We start from the raw sequence: 12,653 nt of genomic DNA, 5'->3' as shown, positions 1-12,653 counted from the left end.
TTGGCGAGTACAATACAAGTTTACAGAGTCGCCACAATATCTTCTGCACAGGAAAACTTGAGAAAGCCTTTTTCACGTGCATTTTTTACTTTATAATAGAAAATTAAATGCTCTCTGTAATTTTCAGGAGTGCAAAATGAAGAGAAATGTCCAATTTAGCAAGTAATTCTTGCGATGCAACATTGTACATCATTTTTGCGAGGTCTGGCTAGAAATTTTATTATACATTTCACGTGAAAAGCCGCCGAATTCTCCATTTTCACTCCGTTGTCTTTCATAGAAACAAAAGTTAGAAAATTATTACAAATCAAAGCGAAAAAGACGTCATCAAAAGGTACGAAAAGTGGAATATGAGCAGAAAATAAATCCAAAACAAAACTTCAACTGCTGGCATAAAAATTGGTCGTAAAAAACAGTCTCTGGCGGTGGCTTATTCTGATTGGTTGAATTTCTTCAGTTTCCGGCGGGTTTTAGCCGCCCGTCTCCCCCTCAAGCTTGTTTACTTACCATTTTGCCATCACATCTAATTTAATTACGAATATCACTTTTATTTTATTATGAAAAGGTAAATCTTAGAACTACATATGTTTCTTCGTGTACGTTACACAAAGAAAATACTCAAACTCTTTGTTGAAGGCCATTCAAATAGACATTTCGATTATTCTACTTTTTATGCACGTTCAAAAACATTCTTTTACATGGAAATGAAGTCGAAAATGTAGACATTATTTCGCTGTAACAAGTCAGTGCCTTTTAAGCCTTTCACATCTTTGCATAGAAAATCATAAAACACACTGAGAACTTGAAACCAGCTGACGTTTTACCTCACTTCGCTTAGCAAGGTAATCATTTTCTTGCCCTCACAAGGCGTGGCTTATTTCCTTCACCCGGCTTCACTTTCTTCGTACCAAGGAGGTTAGAACAGAAGGAGTGAGGGTTCGCAGTTTCCTCCACTATCGGGGAATGAAACTCCTAAACTAAACTAAATAGGTTACATTAAATAACCTATTTTAAGTCCTCTTTTTTCACATCTGGAAAGAAAACCACATGACATTGTGATATTTTTGACATAGTTGTCATATTACATAAAAAAAGAAAATTAACACTTACGTGTGAAAAATAATGCCCGGAATTTTTTTCGAGAATCTATTTGTGCATTAATATGCAATACAAGCTGACATGCTTCAAAAAGAAAAGAAAAAAATGTTGCAATGACAGACTTCCTTGCACAAGTCACGGTGATAACAGGAAGATGGCCGCTAAGCTTCACCATTTGAGTTGAACCTTCCCTCCTTCTATTCTAACCTCCTTGCTTCGTACTGCAATAGCAGAGACGCCATCTCCATGTATTCTAACCTCCTTGGCTCTGACGCTTTTAAAGCTGCAATATATGTGTTTTTACTGCTAAGAGTTACAATCTCATATTTGTTTTCCTAAATTGAAATTATGCTTAATATTAATTCGAACTTTTTTCCAAAAGGCAAAAAGACATAGCTTAACTGTCTTAGTAGCGTTTGTTTGTGTCGTTGTGAAGAATTGTGAACACAATCTGAAATCTGTGAATCCTGTGAAATCTATCTCTTATTTTTGGATTTTTATCGGATAAATTTTGATTTAGCTTCAGGTTTTTCCATATTAAAATATTGTTAATGGCGACGAATATACGGCAACAGTTAGCCGCTCTTGCAAGTTTAGGTGGGACACCGAAAGATCAAGCCGATCGGTAAATATACTTTTTTTCCGAAATTGTTTTTGCTAATAAACTAGCATGTTAATATAGTTAAATGTTTTTTTTAAAGATTTAGCGTAATAATATGGTTAATTGTTATCATAAAATATTTACCTTTTTTTTAAATAGGTACCGTAGTATTTTGGATACTATTGTAAAGAGTAATGACAGTAATGAGCTGATCGAAGGTCTTAAAGCATTTGTTGAAGCAAGTAAGCTGTTTTTATTTCCATATTTAAAATCTGGGATAAAAAATTTCTTTTTATCTATTCCCCCCCCCCAGAATTTTCGGTATTTATTTGTTTAATCGGTCACCGCATAAGCCGGTTGGGACATTTGAATTTGCATATTATAACTGATGTAATTAAATCTGCCGGTTTTGAGTACTAAGCACAAATGAATAGTAATGAATTGATTAATGGGTTAACTTCCGATTCATTGTAGTCAAACGAAACTGGCATAAAAAAAAAGCATTATGAGAAACAAATGTTTAAAACATAGGACTACAGGCAGCATCTTAACTGAAATAGCGAAAACTTTGGGCTATTGAGATTTTATAATAGTACTAAAAAAAAAACAGTATTAAATAACTTTGAAAGTATTGTAGGATAAATGTTTTAATTTAAGATTGAAATTTTTTCAAAAATAGGAAGAATGGGAATATGATATTGTAAGTGTTATTAATCTGCCTAATTAATAAGAAACAGGGTAGTTAGTGAATGAGAGATTCACAGTTTTTCTATATAGTTCATAGATATGTCAGCCAATGTTAGTAAGATCTGCGTTGTGTAAAAATTCTACAAAGGTTACTTAAATTATCATAGCTTTCAGGTGCTTTACCATGAAGAATAAACATCTACTGCCTGGTAACAAATATGTCAGCCAGTGTTGGAATGTCTGAGCTAGATGAAATGCCTAAAATATACATTAAAAAAATTCCAAATTCTTCCCTGAAGCTTAAAGAGACAGTTTTCAGGATGTTTTCCTGTGAAAATATTTGTCACCCCCTTTAGGGTTTGTTATTTCCTTTTTGTTTGCTCACAACAGGTCAATGTGTGAGAAATATTAGTTCAGTTTTTGCTTCAAGATTTTACAAATGAAGCCTTTCATGACAATGATTTGAATCATAAATTGATGAATTTAAAAAAAAAAAAAAAAAAAAAAAAAAAAAGATATTTTCTTAGTTTATGGGACTATTATGGCAGATGGTGAGGATATGGAAAAAAGTACTGAGAACTGTAGCAAGAATAATTGGACTTAAAATTTTCTGAATGGGAAGTATCCTTTTGATGGCACCAAAGTTTGCTTTTTCCTGAGTGCATTGTTCACCTTTTCCCTACTTTTCTAGAAATAACTGGTAAAAATATATTTATGGGTACCTCTTGGCGAAAATTTGTGATTTTTGGCGTTACATGGACATCGAGTTTGTGCAATTCTTTGACTTGTTATTTTGCCTTTGTGTAGCGGCTTTTTTTATGCCAAAATTAGCCCCTACACAAGCGGTTAACAAGAATTTTGAACTGATTTAACACTTTGGATGAGTTGCATCTTTCCATAACTGTTGGCTAATATTACACTTTGAAAAAAGGCCAGTGTTAATAATATTTTAAAAGATTTCCACTGAATTGTGAAATGCACCATTTTCGCAATCCACTGTCTTTGCTATGATAGTTGCATCCAAAAAAATTTCTCTCATATTTGAAATATAAGGTATATATAGGTACTAAATCCAAATAAAATGCATATTAAGGTTCCAGAAAATTAAAAACGTTTAAAAACATCAAACTTTCACTATGGTATTCATATAATTAACACGTAATAAAAGAGCTAACCCAACTTCAACACGACTTCAGCAAAACTTTCATATAACACACAACATGTACATATCTCTTTAAATTACATTATGTGTATTAATTTAGCAAATTTCAAGTTGTCTACCAGGTGCTAATCATCATGACAAATTGTCAAATAATTTAATTTGTGTGTCGCTTTAATTTGTGTGTTTGAGATTTGTTATCTATTATTTCTAAAATGTAAGGGTAAAAGTATATTTACGGTTATCCCTTGGCGATTTTTGGCGGCAAAAAGACAAAATAACAAGTCGAAGAACTGCACAAACTTGGTACCCATGTACACACTGACCTATTTTCACTTGAAAAAAATCACAGAATTGCACAAACTAGGCATTGCGCACTCCCTTGACTTTATCCATGTACACGTCAACCAATTTTCACTTTAAAAAAAATTGGAGAATTGCACAAACTTGGCATTGTGCACTCCCTTGACTTTGTCCATGTATATATTGATGTATTTTCACTTAAAAAGTCAAAGGAGCACCCAAATCTAGATAAAAATATTTATGGAACATTCAACTATACTTTATTTACCATAAATGAAACAACTTGGCAGTAAACGAAACAACAACTTGGCGATAAATGAAACAACAACTTTGTGATAAATGAAACAACAACTTCGTGATAAATGAAACAACAACTTCGTGATAATACAAGGGGTACCCTCGGTGGCATAGCTAGGATGGGGCAAGGGGTCTGTCCTCAGGTGCACCATCCAGACGCCGCCAAATTGATGCTACAAAATTTTTTAATGAAATGTTTTCCCTTCTTGCCACACAGAAAGAGGCGCAAATTCTTCTGTTGTCCCCAGGCGCTGGAATCCTAGCTACGCCACTATGCACCCTTTAGTCTACTCTAACCAATGTCAGTTATATAGTTAAAAGGCTTTTTTTTTTTTTTTTATTTTTTTTTTTAAGGGCTGTACATGTTAGTACAGTAAAAGTTCATCTATCCAGAAAGCTCGGGAAATGCCAAATGCCAGATAAGTGAAAATTCCAATAGTCGAGTGTATAAAAGTGTAATTCACAATAGAAAAGCAAATTAGAAGAAATTTCTGGTCTAAAATTATGAAATATAATTGGCTATCATCGTGAATATGAAAAGTTTTATCTAAAATTTATAATGTAGTTTACATATAACATACCTACCATTTTCCCTTACATATAACATACTGTGAAATCTTACTGTCTGATGTGTAACATTAAAGAATTTTAAATGAATTTTATGCATATTTTTACCTAAAGATGCTCTGTTTAATTTGCTTTTATTTAAAAATCCTTTGAATTTGTTCTAGTTATAATTTATCAGAAAAGAGTAATAATTTTGTTAAAAAACAAACAGAAGAGAGATTAATAATTAGACAGAATATAAGCTATTAGAAATTTAGTAATGTGATTTCAATCTTGTGTTATCAAATTTATCAGTGGGATTAAGGAAATTATCTTAATATTGAACTTGAAGTTATAAACAATTTTAGATTAATTTTTACAAATAGTCCACAAAACACAATACATATCAGTTAGTAAGTAGTGTTTAGAAATAAAAGAGGAGTAGGTAGAGTTTGATGAACTGAGCCTCTTTGAGAATGCAGATTTGATTTTTACAAAAATTACCGAGAGGTGTATTTGGTTCCACTGTTTCCATGGAGGTGAAGAGGAATTATTTATCTTTAGGTTAAAAATGACGGGATGCTTTTGCTTGCTCTTACAGAGGTTCTGCATCTGTCTCTTTTTACGATGAAAACTGATGAGGCAAGTGATATTTTTTTTGAATTCTTCTGTTCTGTTGTTTATTGAATAACCAATAAAACCAAACTGAAGAAAATTTTGTGTTGTGAAGTCATGCTTATCAGTTATTGACCCTGAATCACATTGTTTGGCAACTGTGCATCATACAATGGCTTAACAAGTTTCATATTTACTTATTTTTTCAAGGAAGGAGGAGTTTTTAAAAATTTTTTAATATTTTTTAAAAAAGTTAAAAAAGTTTTAAAAATATTCTGGTAAGTTTAATACAGGATAATTGGGCTTTTACTGTATAATACTACTATTCTCATTCCCATTATGAGATTTATGTTTACTGTATCATTCATTTGTTATTTCTTTAAGATTTTATAACCTTACATGCTGTTTATTTAACTTTAAGCAGTACTTGATAAAAAAAAAATTAAGGTAGAACTTTGAAAGATACATATAAAATATTCAGATATAAACAGATAATAAAGGGAAACATTTGCAAACCAGAATTTTTTGCTCTTTCTCTGAATTAATATTTAAAAAGTTTTTTAACAGGATCTTGACAGTAATTTTATACTTTATTTATATTTTTATTTTATTTTATTTTTTTCCAGTTGTTAATGAAAATGTAAGTTTAGTGATATCACGACAGCTTTTGACTGATGTTGGAAATAACTTAATGAAGTTGCCTGATGATGTTTCAAGAGTAGTATCTCATTACACTTTGGATAAAGTGCAGCCACGTGTTGTTTCTTTTGAAGAACAGGTTTGTGATATTATTTTCAAGATAACAGTTCCATTTCAAAAGACCATATGGTACTTTTCCGTTTTGCCGGCGCAAGCGATAAAGTCGCCAATAATGGTACAACCGATGTCAAACGGAATATTCTTGCTGGTAACCTTTTACGCCTCATTTTCAAAACAAGTCGCAGCTTTTTCTTATCAGATTGATTGTTTCTTTCAATACTGGCATATAATTACATAGAATTTTTATCAGATAGTTCAGTTTTATGTCTAAGGCCATTTTCGGTAATTAAGTCAATTAGGATGCAATCACAGCACTTACCCGAAGCCGAAAATATAGAAAAGGAAAGTCAAGGGTTAAATTCGTCAATTCTAATGAGAATGCATTAGTGAAGTAAAGCACTGCAGTTTTACATAATTTCTGAGTAAGCTAGCTATTCATACGCATTGAAATATTTCTTGCATTTAAACTTGTGTTCCAAATTAAGATTTAACTTGAAATTAATCTAGATAATTACTGAGAGCATTAGATTTTCGTAGAGTAGTTTACGTGAGATGAGATCGCTTGGGGTCACATGATATGAACCGACGAATTAGGATGTTGAACCATGAAAGCATAGTAAATTCTTAAATTGAAAGCATAGTAAATTCTTAAATTAATGTCTTTTTACAAATTTATTGTCTTTATTTATAGGCTTTTTATAAAGTTTTAAGCGATATTAACATGTTTATTCTTCAAAAGAAAAAAAAAAAAAATTCTTAGAACTAAAATTTTTTAAATATTTTTTATGTGTATACTGTATGTTGTCACCAATAAGTCTCGCCAAGTCTGCTTGGCGAAATTTGCGCCGGCGAAACGGAAAAGTACCGACCATATATATATATCTATAAACTTAAAGTATCCAAAATTAAATTGAAATCAAAACAAGGCCTGTTTTTGGCTTATTACTATGTTTTCCTTTATATATATATATGTAATTATTTATATAACATTTTGCAGTTATATGGTGATGTTCTACACTAATTAGTTTATACGGTACAACTCTAACATACGCCCTAATTTCACCAAATGTGGCGATATGTGTTCTGCGCTGGTTTTTGGCGCGATTGCGTGTTCTATGGCAACCCTGTTGACGTTGAAAAATCTTTCGCTAGAGCTCGTTGGTTCATCTCTTTGTCTGAGAAGATGGGAGGGAAAGATAAAATGGTAGTTGTTGAATTGAAGTTCGACAAAAGGAAATATGATTGTTTCTATTCTGTTGAGGGGTAGTGGGTATTTGGAACTGTGGAAAGAGGGTCTGGCAGATTATTTTTAATGGCAGTGCATGATAGAAGTAGGGATTTGTGATTTTATTTATTTGTGAACCATAGTATAAATTTTCTGGATAGTGTGTCTGGCTGTCATGTAAATACGATAGTGATTACGTGGCGGCATGTTAAAGGCGGTATGAAATTAATATTTCTGCTATTCGAAAACACATTAATTCATGGTAAGTGCATTTTATTTTATCCTTGTTCTTATTTTGTAGAATGTTATGTTCATTGGTTCTTTAGTATGAATTTCTGTCGTTATTGTTGTTTTTTTAAATTGTTTGAAATTTATTTTAGTTTATTTTGTTGTTTAGTGTCTAGACTGTACAATTTGTAGATGTTTTTTAAAGTTGAAACAGAACGCTGTGTACATGGTATTATTTGAAATTTGTTGTTGTTATGTTATTTTATTAAAGCGAGGAGTGCGTAGATCGTAGATTCCTTCCTTGCCTAAATTGTGCAATTCGTAGAATTTTTTTAAAGTTTAAACAGGATGCTGTGTACATGGTATTCTTTGAAATTTATTGTTGTTATGTTAATTTATTAAAGTGAGGTCTGCGTAGTTTGTAGATTCGTTCGTTGCCTACATTGTGCAATTCACAGATGTTTTTTTAATTTAAAACATGTCGCTGTGTACATGGTTTCTTGTCAAATATTTTTGGTTAGAAACTTTACGTTTTTGCTATCTAAATTTTTTGTTTTTGTTTCGGATTTTTAGCTAAATTGCGTGTTCAAAACGTAGTTTTTGCATGTGCGAAAACCACGTTTTTGGAGACATTTTAGGCTAAAAGTTCAAAATGTAGACAAAAAATTTAGATAGTAATATGGCAGCGTGAAGTTTCTCGCCAAAAATATTTGGTGACTTGAGGGCGCATATCAGAGTAGTTCCGTTTATACAATTTTCAATCGTTTTTTTTCTTTGTATTTATTTTTGGTAGACTATTTAACTTGAGTCATATGACTAATAATGTTTGATGTTCCTTATATCATCATAATTTTGATATTTTTAATGCAAATAACTGAAATTATAAATGTTTTCCTAAAATTCATGTTATAAACATGTGAAATGTTATAAACATATCCTATTATATTTACACTTGTTTTGGGCAAAATTCTTCACTGAGGTTTTATCGCTGTGTAAAACATTGTTCTCGTTTTAAATTTAAACTTGTTTAGATGTATTTAATTTGATCTTTTGCCTTTCTCTTATAATTTTATAGCTAATTATTTTTGTAAATACAACAGTACAAAGTCTGAAATCTGGACTCGTCGGGACTTCGGCGATTCTGGATTTGGGATTTTTTCGGATATTAGATCATCAATTTAAATCTGGTAAGATGGCATGCAGAAATTATACAATTAAAACTATGAATTTGTAATTTATGAAATAAAGAACAATTGTGATTTAAAGGGTATCAAAATTTACAAAAAAAAAAAAAAAAAAAGCTTAATATTTATTTGTTTACTTTATTAAACATTTCTTTCAATGTAAGTTGTTTAAGTTGTTTCCACAAAAAATTCAAAAAGTTCCTTTCTTCTTATGTCATATATAATCAATTTTCTAATGCCATACTCTTCACATAATTTTGAGACGGATATGCCTTTATCCATTTTTTGCAGCAATTCCACTTTTTGTTTACTAGACATCGAAACATTGTTGAGCTTTTACTTATCCTTAGGCTGCCCCAGAATTGAAAACTCTTTTTGACATAATCGGAAGTTCAAGCTTAATTTTTATAAAATTGCCGTAATAATAACAGTCAGCAAAAAATAATAAGCTGGATCAAATTAGAAAATTAGGTAGCAGCACAGTCTGCTACATTAACTGAAATTCATTTAGAATCAGCAAAGATAATTTTAGCCTAGCTTAATAGCATTCGTTATACATTATTGGCTGTGTATCACAAGATTGGCAACAAAAGCCAAGTTGTTTCGCTAAATTTTGTTTTGCTCCTATTGCGTACTGAATTAAGCCTGAATTGCATTAGTTCAGTTGTATCTCATACATAAAAACCATGCTATAGCCAATTTCTTGCATCTTTCTAAGTGATACAATTTCATGTTGTTAAAACTAATGCATGTCATCATCCTCCATTGACAGCAAATTGCAAATTTAAATCATTTTTTCATCGATAGAACAAGCAAAGAAAGGTTCAATGGCTTCTGTAAGAAAAGCTAAACCTAAATGGTTCATGGAAATTATTTGCATTCTGTTGATAACTTTGCAGTTCCTGCCACAAATCAGTAGTACTAATGTGGGGAAAGGCAACGACCATAGTTGATAACACACATTTATTATTATTCACAAACATAGATTACATTAGGATTACAATTAATGAAATAATATACGAGTGATCAAGCGACATCTGCTCCGCTCTCCAGGTAGTCCTCGTCTTCTTTCGCAGGCAGGAAACACATGCTGACGCAATGCATACGTCACACAGTAGGGGATTAGAGAATATCATGACATAACATTTCCCACATTCGGCCATCATGGCCAGACAGGCAACCTCGCCTGAAGCAACATAATATATCATCAAATTTTTAAAAAAATTATTATAATATAGTAATATAGGTATGAAAAAAAATAATCTGTAGATACAAAGCTGAGGATACTTACACAAATGGAGGGGGGGGGAGAAAAAAAAAAAAGATTAAAAGATTAAACACTAACTACAGCAGTTATTCAGCACAAGTGGATGTTTTGGATGGTTCGTCGAAAAAGGCACACATTTCCACATCATATGTGTCATTTTGTTTGAGCTTGATGACTTTGTAAGGTCCGAGAAATTTCTGTTTGAGTTTTAGACCAGGGCCAAACTGAATTCGTTTGATTGCCACGAGGTCATGAAGTTGAAATTTTTGTGCCTGTTTTCGTCGCAAATTAAATGTAGGGCGATTTTCATCTTGCACTTTAGAGATTTGCTGTTTTGCGTCCTTATGGAGATCGTCACGTTGCTGAATGAATGCAGATTTAATCTCCTCGTCGATTAGAACAGCGATGTTGACGTCGTTTTGCGATTTCATTTTAGTCCCAAAGAGAAGTTCAAAGAGAGTGGAATTGATGCTATGTTGATAAGTTGAATTAGTAATTTGTTGCACGGCGGAAACATTGAAAGTACCATTTTTCAGGGTTGGTTGTAGAGAGTTTAGAAAGAACAGCAATAATAATGGAGTTCAAACGCTCAACTTGACCATTCAATCATGGGAGGCCAGCTGTAATAAAAACGTGCTTTATTCTCTGTGTGTCACAATAGTTTGCAAATGCAGTGGATAATCCATCATGATCAGAGATGATCCATGAAGGATTTCCGAAGACTGATCTTTAAGATTCCAGCCAACTGATAACTTCATCTGCGTCTGTAGACTTTGTCGGATAAAGCCACACAAATTTAGTAAATGAGTCTATAACTGCCAAAATATGTTTCTATTTCTTTGATGTGGTGGCAAGGGGACCTAGGTGGTCGATATGGTATGTGTGCAAGTGTGCGTCGTCTTTGTCAATGGAGGGCAGTAGTCCGTCTTGTTTGCCACACTTTCGATTATTGAGGATGCATGAGCTGCAGTTATGGATACACCGCTCAATTTTTTCTTTCAGATTTGGGATAAAATATTCTTTTTTAAAGTTCTTGAGTGCGGATAACGACGAAGTGGCCTCGTTCGTGAGCTGTTTTAATGACATTTGCCTGCATATCCTCAGGCACCACAAGTATGTCAATGCAGTTGACGTCTTCGTACAGGAGATTGTTCTTAATGAGAAAGTTATCATATGAAAGTGTTGTTTGAAGGAGTGCTTTAATAGCCGTAATATGCTTGTAGATTTAAAAATTTGGGCGTCTTGAAGTTTATCCAAAATGTCATCAATAAGAGGAAGAGGAAAATGATCCTTAATTAAAAGTCGATTAAATTTCCTATAATCGATGCAAACACGGGGTGTACCATCTTTTTTACGCACCATGAGAACTTGACTGGCATATGGAGATGAACAAGGTTCAATAATTTTAAGTTTCAACCATTCATTTATTTATTTGTCAACAATTTCCCGTTCAACAAAAGGAAGGCGTGTAGGAGGGTGAAAAATCGGTTTATCATCGGATAGAGTGATATTAAGTTTAATATCTGTCGTTGTTTTATTTGGGGTATAAGAATTCAGAAAACATTCTGCGCAGCACGTGTTTCTTTGGAAACATTTGAACCAATATCAAAAGCTGGAAGATCGTCATTTATTGCAAAAATGAAAGATTCAGGAGCAGTTTCAAAGCATTGCTCGGGAGGTTTTGAAAAATATATACTGCCTGGTGTAATAGTTAATTTAGCATTTTTAATTACGTCACATCTTACAATAAGAGAAAATTGCATAGAATGATTTGGAACAACTCTAATATTAGCCGGAAAGTCCTGGTTATAAATGTTGATAATGGTTTGAAAATAGCCAATAATAGGAATTTTCGAGAATCCGAAACCAGTTAACACTCCAGAATTATTTGAAAGTGGTGGGGAACCTAGTTGAATCCATGTGTTTTGGTTCAGTAATGTGACCTCACTTCCAGTGTCAATTAATCCAGAAACTGGGCTATTGAGTATAACGACAGTTTTACACATATTACCGTAAGAGGTTTATACTGTGTTTACTGCGGCAGGTGGAGTTGAAAACTCATTTGGAGTAGTGGGGCGGCAATTCATAGATTTGTGTCCAAAATGACCACAAGTTGGACACTTTGGGCCAAGAGAACAATTAGGACAGGACCGTGAGAAGTGTCCTGCCTCATTGCAGTTAAAACAAGTTTGTGGTTTAGTTTTAGATAAACCAGTATTATTAAATTTCGTGTGTCGGGTTGTTGGTCTGAATTTTTCCGTCCAGTACCACGTCTGGGGCCATTATACATATTTTAAAAATTTGATGGATGAGAGATATTTGTATGTCTAGTCGTAACTACAGTTTCATAAGTGCGTACCTTTTCCTTGAATTCAGAATATGATTTTGCACCATAGAGAATAATTTTATCGTATGGGGTACCTAGTATTCCTTGAATGGTATGCTGAATGACAGAAGCCTGGTCGATAACACTGTCACCACGATTCGCAATTTCGCGCATTGCGATAAAACATTGCATAAAGCTTTCATTCGAGCGCATTTTTCTTCTTTTGAGTTGTTTATGAATTTCAATAGACGTAATTTTATCGGAGAACTCATTAAGTAATACTGTTTTAAACATTTCGTATGAATTGAGATTCCGTTGTGAAAACAAAAAAAGTTTTAGCAGTAACCACAACAAGTCG

At 32.8% G+C, this 12,653-nt stretch overlaps 1 protein-coding gene across 1 annotated transcript in view; it reads left to right on the top strand.

Moving 5' to 3' along the window:
* The first annotated feature begins 1,344 nt into the window (after window positions 1-1,344).
* Window positions 1,345-12,653, top strand: part of CSN4 (COP9 signalosome subunit 4) — a 66,771-nt gene continuing 55,462 nt past the window's right edge. Inside the window, exons 1-3 of the mRNA XM_035359813.2 lie at window positions 1,345-1,723; window positions 1,859-1,941; window positions 5,933-6,084. Coding sequence (XP_035215704.1) covers window positions 1,650-1,723; window positions 1,859-1,941; window positions 5,933-6,084 — 309 coding nt within the window. The 5' untranslated portion in view covers window positions 1,345-1,649. The remainder of the gene's footprint in view (window positions 1,724-1,858; window positions 1,942-5,932; window positions 6,085-12,653) is intronic.

Source organism: Stegodyphus dumicola, chromosome 1, assembly GCF_044657685.1.
Source record: "Stegodyphus dumicola isolate Sdum_Otavi_A_Nest chromosome 1, ASM4465768v1".
In the NCBI taxonomy this organism is placed as follows: domain Eukaryota; kingdom Metazoa; phylum Arthropoda; class Arachnida; order Araneae; family Eresidae; genus Stegodyphus; species Stegodyphus dumicola.
This window is presented reverse-complemented; position numbering and strand designations above follow the sequence as displayed.